The sequence below is a fragment of the Nothobranchius furzeri genome, chromosome 12, assembly GCF_043380555.1.
Source record: "Nothobranchius furzeri strain GRZ-AD chromosome 12, NfurGRZ-RIMD1, whole genome shotgun sequence".
NCBI lineage: Eukaryota > Metazoa > Chordata > Actinopteri > Cyprinodontiformes > Nothobranchiidae > Nothobranchius > Nothobranchius furzeri.
In genome coordinates this window covers 15,880,815-15,898,266 of record NC_091752.1, presented here as the reverse complement: position 1 = coordinate 15,898,266, position 17,452 = coordinate 15,880,815, and the positions used below count along the sequence as shown (strand labels likewise).

Genomic DNA, 17,452 nt, shown 5'->3' with positions numbered 1-17,452 from the left:
AAGTGCGTGTACTAACCCTTACCCGAACCATAACCCCATAACAAACATCAAAATTAGCCCACGCAGAGTACTTTTATAAATTATAATTGTGCAAAACATACATTTCTGGTGACTGAGTGGTTATGGTTAGAGTAGGCGTCAGGGTGGGGCTTATTTTTTAGTGAGAGGGGGAACTCAAACCAACGTAACGCTGGCGCCCGACGCAGGGGAAACAAATTCTGGCAGGGGTAACTTCACTGGCACGGCACCTGCAACTATATTAAAAATGAAGGTAAAGATGGGCATAAATTTTGCTTCTGTGAACAGAATCAGCTGAGATGTCGATGCGGAGCTCCGGGAGCTTCTCTCCGTAGAGCTGAAGCTCAGATCACCAGCCAGTTCACGGGGGACTGTGTGGGACATACAGTACACCTATTGCTCATCAATAAAACTTAAGGAGCGTGCTTCAATCGCAATAACAAGCAAGTTATGCCAAAGCTAAAAGGAAGTCCGTGACAGGGCAGATACCCCACATGCCCTTTATACCTCCATCACGTAAAAGCACACGATCGCTCCATCTTACCGCCACTTATGAACAGCCAAAGGCTCCCTGATGCTGCCTCAGCTTTGCGGCAAATCAGTGGCATTGTTTTATGGTCTAGACCCTACACACGTAGCCGGGTATCCCACAAAATGAATGTATTTTCTACAGTTTGGCCAGTCATCCACAAAAGTGACTATATAGATCAACAAAAGCGATTCTTTCAAAAGTTCTGACCAAAGTGGAGATTCGCACATTTTCCGTTGTGGGCAGGTCGTCGTAAGTGAGAATGAGTTCTCAATTGACTCATCTGATTAAATAACGGTTAAATAAATGAAATAAATAAATACATTTTCTCGTGGATGTTAAGAACCACAGCCTTTCGGCATGGAGTTGCATGTTCTCCTCATGCATGCAGGGGTTTCCTCCGGTTTCTCCCACAGATCACAACATGCCCTATTGATTCACAATTGTACATCGCTTTGGACAAAAGCATCTGCCAGAAAAATAAACATAAAACCAGGGTTTTAGGTGTTGTAGCATCACTGCCCACTACAAAAACGTCTGACGTCACTTTTGCAACCCACGTTTCCACTCGCTTGCTTTTACAACTTCTCGATGTAGAAGACCTCGGGCGGAAAACTACGTCAAGGACGTATTTTTTGCCCACCACCTGCATCCAAGGAATGGTTTTTGAAAAAGATGCAAAGATTTAAGGAACTACTGCCCCCTACAGGCTTGGCATGCATTAGATTTGTAATTCATGATATCATGATGTATCTTTTGTTGTTTGAAACTCTTTTCTGTTAACGTGACAACCAAAATAAAGGCTCAGTCAATCAAAAGGTTACCACTGGATGTGCATCCACTACCTCCCGATCCAATCCAATTGGCTGTAGCCACATTGACAAACAGAAAACTGTCAAACGCTTTCAGTTTTGAAGCTATTGAGCTAAAATTCAGTTTTTCCACACAAGTCATTCACTTAAGATCTTGCAGTATCACATACGGTTCTGCATTTTATTTGACCAAACATAGCTTTTAACTCCATTTCTCAATGTAAGAACTTTTAAAGTCTGGTGTGAAAGGTGGTGGGAAAATGGTTCAGCAGCTTTAGAACAAAGCCCAAACTACCAGCTCCTCTGTTGGGACTCTGAGGTGTTCCCAGCCCAGAGAATTCCTCCAGCGTTTCCTGGGTCAACCTGTAGGGCCCGCAGAACATTCTCAAAACACCTATCCCAAGAGACCTCCTGACCAAATGCTCAAACCAGCTCAGCTGGCTCGGCTTGACATGGTGGCGCAACAGCTCTACTGAGAGTCCCCTCCGGATGTGCTAGCCTAAGGCTGCATCCGGCCACCTTGTGAGGGAAACCCATTTCAGCATCTCCAATTCACAAATCCTCTATCAGTCGTTACCATGAAGCTCAAGAACATGGATTAGGGTTGAAACAAACGTTGGCAAATGTGTTCAAATAAATTAAGGCTTTTATTTGTGTTTTTATTCAATTATTAATTAAGTCTAATGGTTACTTTTCTCTAAGTTTCTTAGATTTCACTGTAAATTAACATGAAAACCAAAGTCAGTGATGGAAATGTGCCAAAACCTTCCATTCTGTGCTTTGCAGTTGTATCAGAATGGAACTCAAACAAAACTATACCGCTTCACCCAAACAACACCGCTCATTAGCTTCTGGGATAATTTGTGTATTGTATGCACCAGAAGCCCATCTGTTGTCACATTGTATGATAACATGACCTATATAGGAGTGTGAAGTGGGACTGGGAGGGAGGACTGGGAGGGAGCTGAACCAAAGCTTTGGTCAGAGTATCCTCCTTATTTGGGTTTCTATTATTAGATTATTAAATCATCTGAGTGATTTACTTTTTGACTTTTATTGTTGGCATAACTGCTAAAACACTTCTCCTGTGACCTCTTTGTCTTTTTGCCACAACAGCAACAAAAGCTGATAGTTTTGCACTTTACTTCCTGGGAGAATGCAACAATGTGAGTAGAAGTGAATAAACACACCAAGGTGGTGTCTTCCATCTTTGTTTCTCTTTTTATGTTGGTCTTTTCTTCTCAACAGAGTTTGTGTTTATTCACTCCCACGGGGCCTAAGGATGGCCATCCAAACCTCATCCCCTCTGGCCCAGTTGCATTTGGGACAACCATCGCCGCTTATGTTGCCAAAACTCGCAAAACACTGCTAGTGGAGGACATCAAGGGGGTATTGCTGCTTTCTTGAAACCATTACAAAGCTGTGTTGCTGAACTCGTATTTTTTAAGCTCCTGTGCGGCTTAGTAAGGTAAAAACCCAAACAGGAGTCTGTGTTTGCAGGACGAGCGATTTCCCGACGGCACAGGGCAGGACTCAGGGATCCATGTTCACTCTGTCCTGTGCCTCCCCATCCTCACTGCCATCGGGGACCTCATAGCCATCCTGGAGCTGCGTCGACATTGGGGCAAAGAGCCCTTCAACCTCAGTCACCAGGAGGTCAGTCTGATGGCACAAGACACACCAGTTGCACTTTCCCATAAAACACATGAAACATTCTTGAACGAGCTTTAGTTTTGCAGCACCGAATGCCGTGAAGTTCTTAAAAAAACATAAATGTACGTGTCGGTGAGAGCAGATATATTCCCAGATTAGTCATTTGTTGTGAGAAGTGAATGCTGCTTAAATGCTTTCCCATTGAAACCGTAGAATTTTTTTGTGTTGATCAAGTAAAATGAATCCAAGTCTGGGAAACTGATTTAAGGCTCACAGATATTCACTTGTCTATAATCTGAATTGTGCACGATCGATTTGAAGCGTTGTGGGAATCAGTTTATTATCAAAACTGTTTCATATTTGTTTTTGTTATGATGCACTATAGAAGGCCTGTGCAGTGAATTAAAACATAACATCATGCAAAGAACTTTTGAAATTTAACAGCAAATTTAAAGAGCAAGTCACCCCCTACCAGAGTCTAACTCCACTCCCACTTCATGTTTGAAAAATGCAACAAATGCTGTTGCCAGGCAGACCGAGAGGGCGGAGCTGCTAACAAACACACACACACAGACTCACGACAGCATTGTGACATCATAATGTCCCAGTTTACATCATAGCATACCTCTTAGCCAATAGCGGAGGCAGATTTAAATTCAAATACAGTGCAGAGTTTTTACCCGACGACGGCACAACACTGACAGTTTTAGATAGAATATTTAAATTTTAACTACGATGCACTGAAGTGCCAAATAATTGACTACACGTGTCTGCAGCACGATTAGACACTCGTTTATATAGTTTATCAGCCAAAAAAAGTTGATTTGGGGGTGACTTGCTCTTTAAGATGCTTGGGCTTCTATCAAATAAAACTTCATTTTACCATGTCCTGTAATTTTTCTAATGTACATGTTTGTGAATCTGAACATTTACTGAATGCTGTTTAGTTTTTGCCGAGTACAGCTATAAAACATTAAACCAGCAAACAAATCCTGACATTAAATTAGTTTTTTTCTTTCTTAATTTAATGGATCTAACTTGGAACAATTATGTGCCTAAGATGAGCTGTTTTAAAAAGTCCACGTTTGTGATGTCACAAATGGGGAAATTTATATAAATCCACCTTTTATTTGTCAATGTTAGAGGAGCAGTGACTCTAATCCAAGTCCCTCTCAGATATTAGAGCTTCTCAGCTTATAGCAGCCTGAGCGGAGGGGGGTGGGGGGGGGGGTGGGGGTGGGGGGGGGGGTGGGGGGGGGGGGGGACCAGCCCTGAAATTACTCATTCTGGAAGGTACTGAAACTGTCGTGTATAAAACAGCTAAGATTGCTTTATGTGAGAAAGATTTAATGCAAAAACTTCATGAACATGTTTTTATAAACCGTATGACCCATATATGTTCTATAAGGAAGCCATTAAAAGTGATAGTTATGGGTCTATTTTGGGACTTCTTTCTAAAATCTAGTTGTTTTGTTTTTTTCTAGGTTGCAACAGCAAACTTAGCATGGGCTTCTGTTGCCATTCATCAAGTACAGGTGAGCAAACGCTCACAAAGTCCTGATCTGATATTGAAACTGTCCTTTTTTAACTGGAATAATGTGCTGCGGTGCTCCACCAGAGACAAGCTGTACTCTAACGGTACCATTTATTATGTTCTTGGATGACTTTGTTTCTTCTGGTTCTGCGCTGGTGTAAATCCACTGTGTACAAGAGCTGGGTTGTCTTTGCACCGTCCAATCAAAGGAGGCATAGACTGAACAAACATCTCCCCTGGGATGTCATTATGCATTAAGAAAAGATGGTATAAGACCCCAGAGAAACGATGTCCCACTACAGCTCAGGCCAAGGTGGACCTCTGAGCCAGAGGTAGCGGAGAAGCTCTGCAGATGCTTGGTTGTTACAGAAACACGAGCAGAAAGCCCTGTTGAGCTGGTTTGGTTGGAGAACACGCAGGATGCTTACATGTGCTTGGGATTCGATTCTGTCTATCTGATCGTGACCTATATTTCTCTGCTAGGTGTGCAGAGGCCTTGCCAAACAGACTGAGCTCAATGACTTCCTACTAGATGTGTCAAAGTAAGAGCTGTTAATGAATAACAATGTTCTTAGTGTACTTTAAAAAAACAAAACCGAAATCAGCCCCAAATCTGAGAAGGTTTTGCATATTTTTCATCCAAAGCCTTGGATTCGATTGTATGCTCCTGCAACACGAGCTTTCCTCAACTTTAGGCCACTTTGAGTACAAACGTCCTCCGAAACTTCCCTTTTGTCAAACATCTCAATACACCTTTTCTCTTTTCACACAGAACATACTTTGATAACATCGTGGCAATAGATTCTCTACTTGAACATATCATGGTGAGTGTGGTTTATGTTCATTCATTGTCTTTGATACTGTGCATCGTGCAACACAGGGTGGAACTGTGTGTGCAGGGGCGACGGTGGCACAGGAGTTACAGTAGGTGCTCGCCCCGTAATCAGAAGGTTGCAACATTTACCATGCGTGTGCAAGAATGTTTGCATCAATTATATAAAACAAAAAGTGCTTAAGTGAGATTAAAAACAATGTATGCATGCACTTAATGTTTTCTTGTGGGCTAAAATATTCTGGTTTTTTTTTGTTTGTTTGTTTGTTTGTTTTTTACAGATATATGCAAAAAACCTGGTGAATGCAGACAGATGTGCACTATTCCAGGTAGATCACGGCAACAAGGAACTGTACTCTGACCTATTTGATATAGGGGAAGAGAACGAAGGCAAGCCCATCTTTACGAAAACAAAAGAAATTAGGTGTGTAAAATTTGCCATCATCTATGAGTGATCTTCTGGAGAAATGTTTAATTTTTTTATTATCTTTTTTTTTTGGAGGGGGGGGGGGTTGTATTATTTACTCAAAAATAAAAGTAAATAAAATTCAATATCTGATTTAAAGTTATCTTTAAAGGTGAGGTACACTGAGAAACATTCATGACTTGTCCTTTTTCACCTGCAAGAACGTGAGAAGTCTCTTCAACGCCTATTTCCTGCATTAGCCAGAAAATATTTGGAGAAATCCTCAGGTCAAAAAAGCCAGCTCTGCTGTAACTTTGCTTTCATGGACGCACCCTGCCTAGCAACCAGGAAAGGCTAAGTTGCCAGTAGAAACTAACCGTTAGAATTAGCAAGTTCACAACATGGCTGAACACATTTAGGCTTGTGTTGTTGGTGGAGAACAAACCGAATCAAGATGAAGTTTGTTCCCAGGTAAAGTTTTACACCCAGAATAGTGCAGTGGACAATCAATCAACGTGGAACGTAAAATAAAAAACACAAAATAAAGTAAAAAATGTTGCAACATATTTTGTTAAAACACATCAATGTTGCAATTAGAAACAAAGAAGAGTGAACGGAAACGGTGAAAGAGTCACATGTCTGTTAGCCAATCAGAGACGAGATGCTTACAGATCATGAATATTAATGAGTAAGACTCAAAATCCTGCTGTTTCCTGATCCTGATTGGATGAAGTTCCTGAAACAGCAGCGCCAGAGCTTTGTTTCCACAGATAACAACTCACAAAGCATTCATTTATACTAGAGACCACTGCAGATTTATTGAAATAACAGGTCTATGCCCTCTTTAGCATGGAGTTTCATCACTTTTATATCACTGCTGTACGTGTTGTTTTACTGAAATGCTGTTTACCCGTTTTTTTCTCGTGTTTTTGTAGATTTTCTATAGACAAAGGAATAGCTGGCCAAGTAGCTCGGACAGGGGAAGTCTTAAACATCCCAGATGCCTATGCAGACCCAAGGTTCAACCGGTAAACAGAGTCTATGCAGACTTTAACATGGTTTTAAAATGCTAAACCAGCCATTCTAATAGTGATTAAACATGCAGCACTTCTACCATAACGTCCGACTGATGCACCGTTGTTGTCCGTGTGTTCCCCGGCAGAGAGGTAGACCTCAAAACTGGCTACACCACACGGAACATCCTGTGCATGCCCATCGTGAGCAGGGGGACCGTTATAGGTGTGGTGCAGATGGTGAACAAGTTAAGCGGAAGTGCCTTCACTAAAACAGATGAGAACAACTTCAAGATGTTTGCTGTCTTTTGTGCTCTGGCCTTACACTGTGCAAATGTGAGTACACCACGTGACCCCCATTTACCCCTTTTGCAGCTTTCTTGACTTGTTTTTTGTGGTTATTTTTCATTTATTTACCACACAGAGTGCAGTTTCTTTTCAGACTGCACATTTGCCCAAAAATGAGTAAAAATCCGTGACTGTTCATTTCATAAATTATGCTAACTGCCAGAGCTTGCATTGTGTGGTCTGTGTGTCAAAGCTCTCAGCGGGACCTGAACCACAGTTGACGCGACACGCTTACGCAGGAGCAGCGTCACAACGTTGGTTTTAAAACTGATGCGGGATGTTAATATTTAAATACAAGCGCTCTACCTCTGTCCAGTGACAGGATTTATGTTCAGCTGAAATTTATGCCTCGTGTCTCTTGGGAGACTCACTTGAGCCAGCCCTTAATTCATTGTGATTTAGGTGGAAGGTGCAGGCCCAGGCGCCTGTATTTGACCATAGTGGACCAATTTTTTCTTTATTTAAGGGGAAAACGGAAGGAGAAAAAAAACAGATGGGGGGGGGCAACTTTTTTATTGTAGTAATTCCAGCGGTGACGTATTAAGGTTTTAATAACGACATTGTGTGCAATATTTCTGTGGCATTTACAGCGCAGGAGTGTTCAGCGTCTCTCTCTCTTGACATCTTAAAGACTGTGATTTCCCCTGTCGGATCCCTGCAGATGTACCACAGGATCCGGCACTCTGAATGCATCTACAGAGTGACGATGGAGAAACTGTCCTATCACAGCATCTGCACTTCAGAGGAGTGGAAGACCCTTACCCAGCTCAACCTCCCTGAACCCATTTATAAAGAAATAGAAACGTGAGCCCCCCCCCCCCCCCACCCCACCCCCCCCCACCCCCCCCCACACACACACACACACAAATCTCTGATCATAGGATACATTCACGTAGACTTGAGGACATCTTCAATGTCCCTTCCTGTTTTCTCCAGGTTCCAGTTTGATATCAGTCCCTTTGAGGAGATCTGGCCAGCTGTTTTCATCTACATGGTTCATAACTCGTGTGGAAAGAGCAGGTATTGTCCAGAGCAGTTGTGTTAAAACCCGTCAGCAAAAGAAATGTAAACATTGTTTTTTTTCATATATTATTTTTGAATGTAGTTTTGAGCTGGAGAAGCTGTGTAGGTTCACCATGTCTGTACGGAAAAACTACCGCCGTGTGCCCTACCACAACTGGAAGCATGCGGTGACGGTGGCACACTGTATGTACGCCATCCTACAGAAAACACCTGGGATCTTCACGGAGCTAGAGGTTTGCCCTGAAGCCTGTTTCATTTCATCTTATTTAAAAAGAAAGATATAAAGAAATTAAATCAGTCAACCTGTTTTACAGAAGAAAGGTTTGCTGATAGCCTGCTTGTGCCACGACCTGGATCACCGGGGTTATAGCAACACGTACCTGCAGAAGTTCGACCATCCACTGGCCGCTCTGTACTCCACCTCCACCATGGAGCAGCACCACTTCTCTCAAACTGTCTCCATCCTGCAGGTAGAGCTCAACTAGGGTTCACTGTTGTTTTTATTCACACATCCACAAATTCTAAATCAAAGTGTTCACAAAAACAAAAGGGATCAATTTGAACAACCGAACAACAAAATAAATATAAAATTTCACTTGAGCGATTCTGACTACAGCGATTTCCTGACTATTGACCTCACCTGAGCCGCACCCACTGTATTGAAAATATACATAATGTATGCCACACCTTTCTATATTGTATATTATATATTGTATATATTGTTGAGAAATGTACAGAGATTTTTTTTCACTTTTAGTCAAAAACATAGCGGTAACACATATACGTGCAATAAATGCTTTTTTCCAAACAGTGCCAGAAACACAGCTGGTTAAAAATAAACACCGGTACAGTAGCCGACCTGGAAAAGCCATTGATTGCTGTATTCACCTTCCTCCTGCACACTAAAACCACTAAAGTCGTAGTTTTCGGTGTTGGAACTGAACAGGTTTACTTCGTCACACACTACTTCAGTCTCTCTTTTGTTGTCGTCAGTGTCACCTTCGTGCAGAGTCTTGTAAAAATCTATATTTGAGACACGTTTGAGCTGCAGTGTTCAAAGCATCTAAAAAAGTAGCTGCACATTGTGTGGATATTACGGTAGATTTCTAAGAGAAGCAGCGTTGCCAATGCCAGTCTAGAATTGGACTTAGTGCAAAAGAAATGTTAAAGCTGCTGCCAGTGGCTCATTAGGATTGCTAGTAACAATAAATAGGGCAATTTTTCTCACCTGTTTTGTCAATATCCGGTTGTAATCAATGAGTAAATTTATTGCGATATTTTTGGGTGAATTTTGTCTATACCCTAAAAGACATAACATGCTGTTTGCAATTTATTTACATGATGTGATGTATAATGTACCTTTTTTAAGCTTTAAGACTTGAAAATGGGCAGATACTGAAACTGAATTTCAAATTTAGCAGTAATAAGGTTGCCTCGGGGCTTGTGCACTCTTAAAAACACTTTTTGTGGATTCAAAAACTAAAAACATTTACTACTTGTTTAGATCGTTTCACAGATGCCCATTTTTTGTGCTTTTATGAATTTAGAGCTAACACCTTGAACTTGTTGAAGCCGTCCTAAGTGCAACAAGGTGCATTGTCCCACGCACGTTACTAGGCAATACTTGGTCAGCAGTAACGTTAGAAATCCCCTCAAAAGCTTTAAGTCAAAGAGAACCCACCAATGACAGGGCCCAAAGGATCCCCTGTAGAACGATGTCTAACAACCAGCTTTCTTTCCTGTTAGAGTATCTCCCATAAAATAAGGACAGAACAGGTTCATTTCCAGTGCCCACACAAAGTTTATAATTACACTCTTCTGCCCCGTCCAGGATCTGCAGAAGGAGACTGAAGTCCACCTTCAGATTTCAGCCTGTCGCAGTCTAGCTGAGCTGAACGCCTCATAAGTGGAGCTTTTGCTTTTTTATTGATCTCTTTGTTTTTCATAGCTGGAAGGGCACAATATTTTCTCCAACCTGAATTCCAGCGAATACGAGCAGGTGCTGGAGATCATTCGAAAGGCCATCATCGCCACAGACCTGGCCCTGTACTTCAACAACCACCAGCAGCTGACAGAGCTTCTGACGGTGGGGGGGCTGGACTTGAACAACCACTCGCACAGGTCAGGCCTTGCAGCAACACGAGACTAATTTAAGGGCTTAAATGGCACTTTGGGTATTTCTGCATGGACATAACGAGGCTCTGCTCCCCTCTAGGGACCGTGTGATTGGTCTGATGATGACAGCATGTGACCTGTGTTCTGTTACCAAGCGGTGGCAAGTCACACGACTCATAGCTAACGACATCTATGCTGAGTTCTGGGCTGAGGTACAGTGGGATACTGTTCAAGCTGAAACTGGTTTAGTGTCACGATCATGCCTCCAGTCAGACCTCTTTTCTTGCCTGTGTTCTTTTCTAACAACGTTGCATGTCTCACTATTTGAATTTTGCCCAAAATAGTGCTGTCAGGTGGTCAGGAGGTCTGTCAGGGTACGCAAACATAAAAGGGTTCTTGTTGTTTTCTTCCTCCACAGGGGGATGAGATGAAGAAGATTGGAATTCAGCCAATTCCTATGATGGACAGAGACAAGAAGGATGAGGTTCCTCAAGGCCAAGTAAGACCTGTGCATTAACTGATGTGTCTATGTTTATTTACCTCTTTTGTTGGTTTTTCATTCAAACATAGGGGCGATTTGAGCGGTGGGAAAGCACGTTCCAGAGTTCTCCCTCTACTACATATGTCACACCCCCACTTCCTATCCAAACCACCCTGCCTCTACGTAGAAAAAGTGAATCCATCCTTGTTAAATGATGAGTTATCTGTGCTGAACCACATTATTTGGAATTATCACATTCACCAGATGCTCTCAGACCAGGAGAGTTTAGAAATCACTTCAGCGGAAAAGGTCGGACAACAACAGATCCCAACACGTCGTTCCTCGCTCCAAAGTAATTCCAGAACAAAAGGAAGCCAGAACATCAGACAGAACCTTGCAGACCTCACTTGGCTCACATTAAGGTCTGAAATCATGATTCAACCATAAGAAAAATTTGACAAAGTCCACGGCCCTAACACCGGTCTTATATTTGCTTTCAAAATCAACATATTGATGATTCTCCAGACCTTTATGAAACTGTTCTGTAAATGACAAAAGTGGAACTTTATTGGAGTGCGTCATGTTTTCTCTGGTGTAAAGTTGAAGTCGCATTAGTAAGCACACACTGGTGTTCAGAGCCTTCTTCCCATAGAGATCAACCCACAAGCGACTCATATTCTGACGAGTACTGTAAATGTGCTGATAAAACAAGTGAACTTGGTCTTTAAAATAAAACTTTTAGCAACCAACTTATCAAATATTTTGCTGATCTTTAAAAATGAATTTGGTGAGGATTAAATATTAAATTACAGATGTACGCTTAGTTGATGAATTAATTTAACATGTGACACAGTCCCCCATTATAAATGATACATGATCATTAGATATTAATAAGTCAAAATTCTAAAGAGCAACAATGAATCTAAAATGTTTATTTTCTATTTTTAAGGTGGGATTCTACAACTCCGTTGCTATTCCATGCTACACAACGCTATCGGACCTTTTCCCTCCATCCAGTCTGCTTTTAAAAGCCTGCAAGTAAGTTTCAGAAACTACACCTGACTGATATTTTTTAGGTTTCCAAGAGAGAAAACTGTTCACATCAACACTTTCCATCACAAATTTGACATCTGAGGTCAGTTGGGCCAGCTGACCAATCAAATTAAATTAGAGGCTATATAGTAAGTAAGTAAGTAAAGTTTATTTATAGAGCGCCTTTCACAGATATAAATCACAAAGCGCTGTACAACATGAGTAAAATCAGGGCAAATACCTCAAACCAATAAAAACATCATAAAAACAATAGCAGTGACAACAATAGTAACCACAATCAGGAGTAAAAACAAAGTCAAGGTGTGAACAAGAACAAAGCCATCTTTTAGAATATTTAGCGGGGGAAAGCCTGGATGAAAAGGTGAGTTTTAAGATGTTTTTTGAAGACCTCTACAGATTTCAAGAGACGGAGATTTGAAGGCAGACTGTTCCAAAGTCTGGGGGCAATAGACTGAAAGGCCCTGTCCCCTTTGGTTTTTAGTCTGGTTCGACGAACAGCCAGGAGGTTTTCAGATGTGGATCGGAGGTTCCGTGAGGTGGTGTGTGGGGATAAAAGCTCAGATAGGTAACTTGGACCCCAATAGACCCCATCATGCAGTACAAGCCCGCATTCCACGTGCTAAACACACTTGCTGCTGCGTTAATGTAAAATTTTACAAACATAATTGTGTAACCTTTTGAAAATTAAACATCAGACTGAAACAGAAATCTGTTGTTTTCCTCATGGTGACGCATCAGAGCGTCTGTGTTTCTGCTTTCAACTTAAACAGGCGTGCAAAGGACGTATTTACGACTGTTATTGACGGTTTTCAAACAGGACTGCATTGCACATTTGCTTGCCCTTCTGCTGCTTTGTAAAATGTGTCCTTGATCTGCGGGGAATGCAAACAAAATGAGCGGTGTAATATACATAAGCCCCAGCTGTACGTCAGCACCCAGCACTGAGTGGGCAGCGGGCCTAGACCCCACGGAGCCCTGCAGCTCGTTCTGGGATCTGCTAAAGACCCTTAAACTGGATCAGGCTGGCTAATCGAATAGGATGGCAACAAAGGGTGGCACTTTTTGCAACCGTAGAGTCCTAGTTTCTGAATCACAACTCTGTTTTTGCTGTGAACATTTCCTTCAAAGTGTTTACACTATAAGGGTCCCTTTATTAACGTTACTTAGTGCATTATTAAGCATTAATAAACAAAGGGTCTCTTTATTAATGTAAGGTTAGGACAATAGGCAGGGGGGATGTCTGCTTAGTAATGCATTACGTAATATGGTTAAACAGTTGTTAATGCATTATTAAATAAAGTGTTAAGTAACATTAATAAAGGGACCCTTGTTGTAAAGTGTTACCAAGTCTTTCCCCCTGCATTGCATAAAAGTTCTTATGTCTCATCCACGAGTTTCATGTTTGCAGGGCTAACCTGAGTCATTGGGAGCAGATAGCACGAGGAGAGGTGGAGGACGTCCTGCCCAGTCGGCCTTGTGATCCAGGCCCTGTCAAGGTGGATAATTGACTACCAAAGGGGCTGCTGGCCCAGCAAAGAAATCCGAACTGAATCCTGCCACGGACCAGGAACTTGGAAGAGGACGAACCACATCCTGTGTCAGTGGGAAGTCAGACTAGCTCGGAGAGACTTGACTTTGAAAACACACAGTTACCTCACTGGGTGACGGAGGTGTCTACACTGACGGTTTCACCGGTCCCAGAGACTGACGGATGTTCCTTGGGGAGGGACTTCAGCCCCTACATCCTCCCAGCGTGGGGGTTTATTTGGTGGAATGGCCTTGTGTCATTTCAGTAGTTTTATTTGTTTTTTCTTTATTTTAACTGATTCCATTTTGGTCATGTATTTGCAGAGGCCTTACTCTGAACCTTTAAAAATGCTTGGACATGTGGATTTATTTTAATGTTTTCAGTTCAGGCTCCTTTTGAAGTGGTACTGTTTGCCTTTTGTGTTAAGCTTATCAGACACACGCTATTTCAGCAAGGTATTCCCAGAGACGGAAGGAATGTGTAGAGGTGATGTACGGCATAGTGACACTTTATGGAAAAGGTGGGCTTTTTAGAATGTGCTTTATTTTTAAAAGCAAATGTCCTTTGCGGTACTTGAATAAATACATGCAACCTATTCTATGTGGGGATTGCAGAAATCCATCTAGAAACCTAGATAAACTGTGATGAGGAGTTAATGTCAACGCTTGTGAGCACAGTCACAAGAGAGTCACACTGTTTGAAGTCTGAGGTGGATCCTCCAGCGCTTCACGCACCCCTCCTAGCACATAGGAACCTGCTGCACCCGTGTCTTTCTTTAAAAAGGATCCAGCCCAGTTTTCTGTGCTTCATTTCCTCTCGTGTTGCCATACCTAACGCAGCATGTTGGTGAGATGATCCTTTATGGTGTGCAGTTGCTATTTTATGAAGTAGGCAGGCAGAAAAAAAAGTCCCTTTCAGTCACATGTCTTACCCTCTCATGATTAGGTTTTACTAAAACATGTCTGTCGCTGGGTTTGCAGCTCAAGTGTGTCATTTAGATATTTTGTATGGGCTTCACTGATGTCCAGGCTGTAGAAGGATGCGAAGCATCCTCATTTCAGAAATCCTACCAGGAAAGAGACTAATTCAGACTTTTTTTTTTCTTTTCCAATGAGTTTCCAAGATCTTCCAAAAGGCAAGTTATTTTGTCGTAATCTGTCCTTCCGGTGGGCAATGTCCCGCCAAGACGTGACACTTCTGCTCAAGTCTTTCTCGTTTCTTTTTACATTTTATTTAACTTTTTATACGGCTGGTACTGTGGAGTGTCATGAATGTACATTTTGATGAATGTTTTATTTTTTAAATGAAATGTAGATTACAGGAGGTGGTGTGTGGGTGAGTGCGCCATCAGCTTTCTGTGTGTGCGTGTGTGTGTGTGTGTGTGTGTGTGTGTGTGTGTGCGTGCGTGCGTGCGTGCGTGTGTGTGTGTGTGTGCGTGCGTGCGCTGAAATGATTTTATTTTTTTCTAGGATTGCTTCCAGTAAGCTACAACCAAGAGCAACAATTAGCATGCACCTTACCTGAAGTTTCTGTATAACCTCGCATAACGTGGTAAAATCTGTGTATAGTGTGTACAATCTAGGACTTGGCTTGTACAGACTGAGATGTGTGTTCTGATGGTGCTAAATGGAATGGCAGTTGTGCACTTTTTTACTCTGTGTGTGTGTGTGTGTGTGTGTGTGTGTGTGTGTGTGTGTGTGTGCCCTTTTCCTTATTTTTTCACTCCATCCAACATGATAGTCACTGCACTGTCCCTCCTTTCCAGCACCCGTTATATCCCATTGTCATGTTTAGCTTAGATCATTATCATTATTATTAATTATTATTATTATTATTATCACTGTTGTAATTTACCTAGAGTTAAATTTAAATTAACTTAAATTTTTTATACAAAGAAAAGTAATGTTTGCCTTTTTTGTTTTGTACAAAGTAAACATTAAGATAAATTAAGCAGACTAGACATGTTACTGTTACCCAGAATAACTGAGGAATGTCTCAACTGTAAATGTACGAGCCGTAGCCCAAATGACTTTTATTAAATACATCTCTAAGAAAAATGTGTGTCGGTGCCTATTTGTTTATTTATTTTTTATCCTTTTCTTGTACGTTTTTTCTTGGAGTCTTTTGTCTAAGCTGTGAATCCAAACAAAGCAGGAAATACATGATGAGAAGTTCTTGATTGGATTCACATCTATGAAGCTTAAGCTGCAGCTTATTTTGAATTAAAGTTTATTTAAATAATTTAGCTGAAATAAAATATTAAAGTCATATTTGAATAAAGATTTTACACAAACAACTTCAATAACCACATATTGAAAGCTTTTAATGATACATGAACAGCAAAAGAGGCAATAAAATTTTAAATGAAATTGATATTATTAGCAATATATCCACTATTGGGGGTTAAATGTGTTCTATTTATAAAATATTTACAACAAGTGATATTACATAGTACAATGGTTAAAAATAGCTGTTATGTGACGCATTTCATTAGAGCATGACTTGATTTTTTTGTTTCTTCATGTTCAGCTTTGCCATCTGGGTGCTTTCCTACTCTGGTCATTCCATCCCCAAGGCTGTCCTTCCCCCTTCCTTCATGACATCAGGCTTCTCTTGCTCACAACACAGCTTTTTTTAAACAACAGGATTACACAGCATGTTAATTCAAGTGTTTAAAGATCAAACAGTTACCCTCCAATAATTACCCAACAAACTGTGTAAACTTTAATGAAACTGTGACAACAAGAAACATGTGCGTCAGTGAGACATGTGGAGCAAATGGGGGATATTTGTTAAGAGTTCATTGTTTCATTGTTCAAGAGATTATAGAGAACGCTCCTGGTATTTGCAGTCTAAACAGCGTACTCCTTGTTGCTTCTGGCTCGATTCAGTTCCAAACACTCATGCCCACTAAATTTGTTACACCTGACCTGAGACATGTTGTCTAAGGACAGCTCGGGGAAATTTTTTTTTTTAAAATACACATACACACACCAGCTGCTGATGGACCAAACAGTTGCCCAAGACTTTAGGCCCGACACACCAACCTGTGTACGGCTTGGTTTGATTACAATGCTGCACTCGTGCATCAGTTAGAGCTGTACAGCATCAACAGGAGTCTGAGAGCCTTCATTGCAAACTCAATGCGGCTTTTGGAAATCACCCTTGAGACTAATTGCACAAGTCTCCATCACATGTGGCATATACCAAGGAGACGCCCTGTCCCCACTGCTATTCTGTATAGGTCGGAACCCCCTCAGCCAAATAATCAACAAGGCTGACTATGGATACCAACTCAAGAATGGAACCACAATCAGCCACCTTCTCTACATGGATGACATAAAGCGGTACGCCAAGAGCGAGCGAGACATTGGCTCACTGATCCACACCACCAGGATCTTAGGCACTGTTATCGGAATGTCATTCAGACATGAGAAGTGTGGTCGGATGGTGAAAAAGAAAAGGAAGGTAGTCCACACAGAAGGGGTCTCACTCCCAGAAGGAACAATAGCAGACATTGAGGACAACTACAAGTAACCACGATGAGGACACAAGGAAAGGACCTACAGGCAAAGAGTAAGGCAAGTCCTAAAAAGTCAGCTCAATGGCACGAACAGGATCTAGGCAAAAAACAGGTACATCCTGCCAGCAATCAGATATCCTGCAAGAATAATAAGCTAGCTAAAGGAACAAAGTCCAGCAGCCTGAGAGTGTATACATGTGTGTGTGTGTGTGTGTGTGTGTGTGTGTGTGTGTGTGTGTGTGTGTGTGTGTGTGTGTGTGTGTGTGTGTGTGTGTGTGTGTGTGTGTGTGTGTGTGTGTGTGTGAAGCAAAGCTAAATCGTTTATGGATTGAACTATAAATGACCCATAAATGTAATGAGGTATTTGTTAAGCTACTCAAGTAATCCTAACTAAACTGCATCAATTTTTCTATAAAATCAATCGCCTCCATCAGTTGTAATAATCATCTTCACTAGCCTAGTGAACTAGACCAAATTCTTGCTTTGCAAAGTTTAAATAATACATTTATTTAGTCTGGCTTGCCAGGCTACATCTTCACAACTTCATGGTTTATTTTTATGGTGCGTTTAAGGTAGATGGGGTC

At 41.5% G+C, this 17,452-nt stretch overlaps 1 protein-coding gene across 6 annotated transcripts in view; it reads left to right on the top strand.

Moving 5' to 3' along the window:
• pde10a (phosphodiesterase 10A) overlaps positions 1-13,548 on the top strand; it is an 80,732-nt gene extending 67,184 nt beyond the window's left edge. For 5 of the 6 annotated variants that reach the window (XM_015944489.3, XM_015944490.3, XM_015944488.3 and 2 more), the window contains exons 5-22: positions 2,476-2,525; positions 2,608-2,748; positions 2,860-3,015; positions 4,497-4,547; positions 5,030-5,088; positions 5,319-5,370; positions 5,660-5,802; positions 6,720-6,812; positions 6,947-7,133; positions 7,807-7,949; positions 8,082-8,165; positions 8,251-8,401; positions 8,483-8,638; positions 10,117-10,289; positions 10,384-10,495; positions 10,702-10,782; positions 11,714-11,802; positions 13,226-13,548. In XM_015944489.3, the coding sequence (XP_015799975.3) occupies positions 2,476-2,525; positions 2,608-2,748; positions 2,860-3,015; positions 4,497-4,547; positions 5,030-5,088; positions 5,319-5,370; positions 5,660-5,802; positions 6,720-6,812; positions 6,947-7,133; positions 7,807-7,949; positions 8,082-8,165; positions 8,251-8,401; positions 8,483-8,638; positions 10,117-10,289; positions 10,384-10,495; positions 10,702-10,782; positions 11,714-11,802; positions 13,226-13,325 (2,021 nt within the window). In that variant the 3' untranslated portion in view covers positions 13,326-13,548. Of the gene's footprint in view, positions 1-2,475; positions 2,526-2,607; positions 2,749-2,859; positions 3,016-4,496; positions 4,548-5,029; positions 5,089-5,318; positions 5,371-5,659; positions 5,803-6,719; positions 6,813-6,946; positions 7,134-7,806; positions 7,950-8,081; positions 8,166-8,250; positions 8,402-8,482; positions 8,639-10,116; positions 10,290-10,383; positions 10,496-10,701; positions 10,783-11,713; positions 11,803-12,298; positions 12,595-13,225 lie in introns of those variants that run through there. The other variant, XM_070542350.1, reaches the window with a different exon arrangement.
• The last annotated feature ends 3,904 nt before the right edge of the window (positions 13,549-17,452 follow it).